General features: G+C 42.9%; 1 protein-coding gene across 1 annotated transcript in view; it reads left to right on the top strand.

Moving 5' to 3' along the window:
* The first annotated feature begins 2,789 nt into the window (after positions 1-2,789).
* Positions 2,790-6,000, top strand: part of dapk1 (death-associated protein kinase 1) — an 88,904-nt gene continuing 85,693 nt past the window's right edge. The window contains exons 1-2 of the mRNA XM_071525970.1: positions 2,790-2,844; positions 3,544-3,729. Coding sequence (XP_071382071.1) covers positions 3,668-3,729 — 62 coding nt within the window. The 5' untranslated portion in view covers positions 2,790-2,844; positions 3,544-3,667. The remainder of the gene's footprint in view (positions 2,845-3,543; positions 3,730-6,000) is intronic.

Here is a 6,000-nt window from a genome sequence, read left to right as displayed (position 1 = left end):
CAAAACAATGTAGCACAGTACGAAAAGACAGGGATCAGTCAATATGATATTATAGCACCATACACTTCCAGATCCAGTACCAATGACAGGATAGTATAGCTGACCTGCACATATTCATATCTCAGTTGTTTCACACGGTCTGAGTTTCTTTCGAAGGGGAATCTGTACAGCTGCTTCATCCTAATTCTGTTGCGTTTCAGTAGACGAGACAGTGCAGAGAGACTCACTCTGTTGATGTTTTGGAATATGGTGTTATCTGCCATTATGTGGTCCTGCAGTTCTCTGAGTCTGATGCAGTTATTTGCAATGACCATATTTACAATGTGCATGGGTCTCCTGCTCTGGGGTGAACAGTCGACCTCTTCCACCAGATACTGGTTTTCTTGCAGTTCTGTAAAAACATTTGAATGGTTTTAGTGATATATCCTTCTCATTATGAAAAGTACAGTACATATTACTGTACCAGTAAGACTACAGCACTTACAGTTACTTACCGGTTCTCATTTCGAAATATCCGGATGATACCTACAACAGTATAGCGGCTCAGATTTGGTTGAACCCATTGCCCAGCCTCCCTCATGCTCATCCCATGGTTGACAACATGGTCAACCACAGTCGCTCTGATTTCATCAGTTATTGTATTCCTGACTCCCCTTCCTCTTCCTCTTCCCCGTCCTCTCCTTCTCCCGCGTCCTACTTCACCTCTTCCTTCTCCTCCTCCTCCTCCTCCTCTTACTTCTTCACATCCTCATCCTCGTCCTCCTCCTCTTACTTCTTCACCTCCTTGTCCTCCTCTTCCTCTTCCTCGTCCTCCTCTAGTTCTCACCCCTCTTACTCTCTGTCCAATATTGGCCTCCATTGTTGTCCAAACCAAATGTTTACCTGTGGCCTATTTATAGTGCTCAAGCTCTGATTTGTAAGTGAACTCATTATCTAAAAGTGTTTTCACATGTGTCAATGTGGAAAGGCAACTGGCAAAATAGTGTAGCAATGTAGAGACCAATGTTTACAGTTTTGCTAGAAGTGTGTTAAAATTACAAACTGAGTGTAAAGCAGAGAATGTGCATTCAGTTTGGCACACTTGGTAAATGTATTGGCTACAAGTGTTAATGGTTTCAGAGATAGTGCTTCAAGAATCACTGTTAGTGTTTAAGCATTCAGAAAAAACTGTAATGTTTTCCTGCTACTGCACCAGTTGCTTTGAGAGATGTAAAACAAGTGCAAATCTGCAGCACAGCTTTGATGCATAATTGATGTTGCACTGTAGCAACATTGTGATCCATGACAGTAGAAAGATAGTGAAGCATTGTGATCCGTGATGCTAGCCGTCCTGGTACCAGTGTAGCAAGGTAGTGATCCATGGAGCCAGTGTAGCAACATAGTGATCTGTCACCCACAGACATCATCCAGCAGGGATCTAGCGGCTGCAGCTTGGGAATTTCACAAGTTCAGCAAAGCTCCTCAAGCGATATGGAGAAACAAAGAAAGAGAAGAAAATAAAAACTTTTTTTCATCACAGAACCAACTGTTGCTAGTGTTTGCTGCCAGCAGCATTGCTACTACCTCCAAGCTCAATGAGCTCTGGTGAAGGAAACGTTAACTATACGGCACCATTCAAGTACCCCAACTTGAAGCTAATATATTGAAAGGATATTGAAAGGGGTGAATGTTGGGTGTCCTGGTGGAACATGTGGTCTAAGGCATGTAAACACGATGTCCTGGCTTCAAATCTGGCCCAATTAAGACCAATTGTCACATGTTATATCTCCCTCTTTCTCTCACAGTGTTTCCTGTCTCTCTGAACTTTGAACTGTCTAAAAAGGCAAAAATAATCTTTAAAAAAAAAGAAAGAAAGGGGTTAATGTTGGGATTCAGGGGGGGCCGTACTTGACATTGTCTAGGTCCCCCAAAACACTATTTCCACTTTTGGTTATGGGTTAAAATTTAACACCCAGCAGGGAACAAGTCAAGTTTAAAGTGGGGTACAGAAGGAGGAGGAGGTACACACTTTGTACCAGCACTCGCATAGGAAGCGGTAGTCTGTTGTCTTTTTCAGGTGTTAACATCTTAAAGAATGATTTTGTGTGGTTGTTGTTTTTACTCCATCACACCTGTGAAAGTGAAATGTGAGCAAAACTGTGGTTACCACAGAAAAGTGAAAGCTCTGCCGCCCCCCTGTGACCGAAACAGTGGTTTCAACCGACGGACACCAATGCTGCATTCAGGTCATATGGAAAACACGGTAGATAGATACGAGCTTGGAAAATACCGTTCACCTGAAATTTCGATTGGTAAATACTACTTGGGGATGTGGGATTTGGGGACGGGCGCCAATTTCTCCGACTTCCTTAACGTTAAGTAGGAAATAGCCTCCCTAATGGCATATTCATTTTACATATTAATAAATAAAATGACCGATTTTCATCACATCAGGTATTTCATGGCAGGATACAACTAATACTTGCTGGATTTTTCGTTTGTGGTTGACATTGCAGTGTTTGGTATACAACATGAACTCGCATGTATCATCACTATGTGGATTTGTGTTAAATGTAAAGAAGCTGATCACGAGCAATCAAAGTCTACAGGAAGTGTCTACAGTGGCTTTTTGGCAGCTTCGAGCACTTCCAAGTCGTTCGCTTTCACCCAACCGCTCGTTCCGCCGGTTATTCCGAGACGACCTGAACGCAGCACCAGTCCAGACTGGGTTACATTGTTAACGTTAGATTTCTCCCGTATCACGGCAACATTTTGTCTTCCGCGATCCAAACCCGGGGTCCCACGCTTCTCCAAAACGCATGAAATCTCGGATATACGTGGCAGCAGGACAGACACCAGCAGACTGTAAGATACTTTACAAATTACCCGTACATTTGTTTCAGTTTCCCGACAAAATCCCACTAACGCTTGGCTACATTCACGATTCTGAATATGAGACTGCACAGGAATACACAGGGGCGAGTCAGGTTTTAATTTATGGAAAGCTCAGTGCGTTGGCTTTTAAACGTTGATATTCGGGTGGTGACTTTTTATTACATAGCCTAATTGGCGAAACACCTGCCCGAGTCCTCCCAGGTCTTTATTAAAAGGAGACAGGGTATGACTTGACCGAGCAGTCGTTTTCTTTGCTGGACTAAGGAGGAGGAGTAGCGCTGCTGCTGGTGCTGGTGCCAAAACCGTGTTTCCCTTGGCTACACCAAGCTTTTCACGGGAGGTTATTGCATTCCTAACTAGCCAGCGATGACACAGTTAGGGTTATATTACTATAGGTTATAAAACTGGAAACCATTATAGCCTGTATTTCACACGGCACGGGTGTGTGAAAGAAATGTGAGGTAGTAGAGAGAAAAGAAAAAAAAAATCAATACTATGAGTCGTGACGTCGCCCTGGAGGTGCAGGTTCACTGCTCAGTTTGGTTTCCTTCTTTTGTTGATTGAACTCCCACCTAATATGCCAACTCAGGCACTTCACATGGTCGAGCTCTACCCTAATGGTTTTCTTTCTTTCTTTTCTTTCTTTCTTTTTTTTTTTTCGTTTGGAAGCCCAAATATGAGGAGGGTTCGCCGTCACCCCGTCCAGACCGGAGGCTGGTAGGGATGGTGCTGCTGTGAGGAGCCGTGCTGCCGTTTCGGAGGACTAGTCGGGAGCAGGAAGCGCCTCGACAACATGACTGTTTTCAACCAGGAAAATGTTGAGGAATTTTACGAAATCGGAGATGAGCTGGGGAGGTGAGTTTTTTTTTACTAACATCCAACCTGAGAGGGAGTGACTCCTTCTGTCAGAAATAAGTATTCTGAATGCGTCTGAACTTCCTCTTTGTAATGGTTGAGGTGTGAGAATCCCATCTGGGCACATACTTGGGAAAAAGATCTTTTCTCAGGACTAAATATAGATGATCCTTTTGAATTATGCAGTAGCTTTTAACTCATCTGTTATTTCCATTAAGTGTCCACGTGATATGTTTCCATGCAAATGATGGGCTGCATGCCATGCTGTGTACAAACAATACTCTTCACACATGCAAAACGCCTTTGGGCACATTAGAACTACCTTATGCATACAATTGGCTTTTATGCATGCATCGATCCACACACATGCACACACTTAACACCAACACTGATGCATACACACACTCATACAAGCGCACATATGCCTACACACATGCACACACACACACTGAAGTCGTTTCCAGATCATGCTTCCCCCCACAGAGAGTGTGTCTGATAGGCGCTGATTAATGCGGTCCATAATGCATCACTGTCAGTGATGAAGAGGTTAGCGTTGCTTATTGTAGCCGCTCTCCCCGGAGATTTATTGCAGGATGGGGCAGACGCCATCGTTCTGCATCTTCACCGGGAGAGGATTCACATCGCAGCCTGGCCTGTCTCAACTTCATCCTGTCCACGTTTGGGTGTAAAGGGGGTGGGGGAAGAGGTCAAATGTGAAAGGAAACAGTATGATGAATGTGGACTCAGTTTGTGTAATTCATTCAGGGATATGAGCACATACTGTGGATGACAGATAGATTAAAACAGTGCATGCGATTTGTTTTGGAGAGGAAAACTGTGCTTGGATGACGAGGCAGTGTGAGGATATGAAGGCTATAAGACAAGACATGATATGCGTTGATATGATCTCCCTACTGTTTGTTGAATATGATACCAGATTGTGTCATACGTTATGGCGGCACCAGGATGAACTGGTGGCTTTCTTCTTGTCAGCTTCAGTCGACTGTTGCATAGATCAAGACCTACATTACGTAACGGCGAAGACAGGAATAACACAAGCAAGGATGCGTTTTTTCCCCACAGTGTGTTGAAGCATAATGCAACAGGAGAAGCAAACGCAATTTCTCAGATGACTGTCGGAAACATGGAAATTGATCTCCATGTGCTTCTGGTTATCAAAGGGACACATGTACTCCATTTTGGTAATAAACAACCAATTGTTTTCTGTTCTCCAGGGACTGTCTGGCTATACTGCCTCTCATTCTAGCGCTCACCCTCCTGCGCTGTGGGGGAGAACTGAAGTTGCTACTGTAGCTGCTTCATTCTCCTACTTTGGTAATAGAGACGGTGGGGAGCTTTGTCTAATGGCATTGAATTACTGGCTGGAGGTAAAGAGACGGCAATGTGAGGGTGATAGTCTCATTAGGTTCTCGCTGCTATATGAGGATCCATTCTCGCATTGCGCTCTTGTTTAGGACAGTAGAGATTTTGGATTGGGTTGTCTGCCACGATCGGATGAGGATTATTCATTTTGCCCCCACCCCCTGAGTTTTGAAAAATAGAAAACATTATTCTGTCTTGTATCATGGCTCAGTACTAGGGCTGCAACTAACGGTATTTTCATTATCAATTAATCTAGCGATTATTTTTTCGATTAATCGGTTAATCATTTAGTCTATAAAATGTCAAAAATAACGACAAATGCCCATCACAAGTTACAAGCCCAACATGATGTCTTAAAATTGCTTACTTAGTCTGACCAGCAGGCAAAAAAATCCTAAATATTCATTATAATGATATAAAACGGAGAAAAGCAATCAAATCTTTGTGTTTGTGAAGCTGTAATCAGCAAATCTTTGGTATTTTTGCTTGATGAATGACTAAAACTTAATCAGATATCAGAATTATAATCGATTAATTTTCTGTCGATCGACTAATCAATTAATCAACTTATAGTTTCAGCTCTACTCAGTACTATAATATAGGCCTAGGTATCCACACAAGCCAGAATTTGAATGCGGTCCAGTGAGATTACTATAGAGATGGCAGCCAAACAGTCACAGTCTTGGTGGGTTATTGCACAATGTTCTTATCACAGGGTTTTCATTTTTATAGAGACAGCAGCATCATATGGCTGGGAGGATATAGGCTGCAATGCACAGTGGAAAAAATGCTATTTACTTTTAGATGGCCTAGTTAATCTACAGCATGGTTGTGTAGCTCTACAGACACAAGTTAAAGCCTACACTTGATATTCAGATACTGATTGTA

Source organism: Centroberyx affinis, unplaced genomic scaffold (assembly GCF_046629955.1).
Source record: "Centroberyx affinis isolate AG114_WGS23_722 - 3 ecotype Tasmania unplaced genomic scaffold, CSIRO-AGI_Caff_v1 ptg001372l_1, whole genome shotgun sequence".
Taxonomy (NCBI): domain Eukaryota; kingdom Metazoa; phylum Chordata; class Actinopteri; order Beryciformes; family Berycidae; genus Centroberyx; species Centroberyx affinis.
Note: the sequence above shows the minus strand (reverse complement) of the source record. Positions and strands in the feature narration are given on the sequence as shown.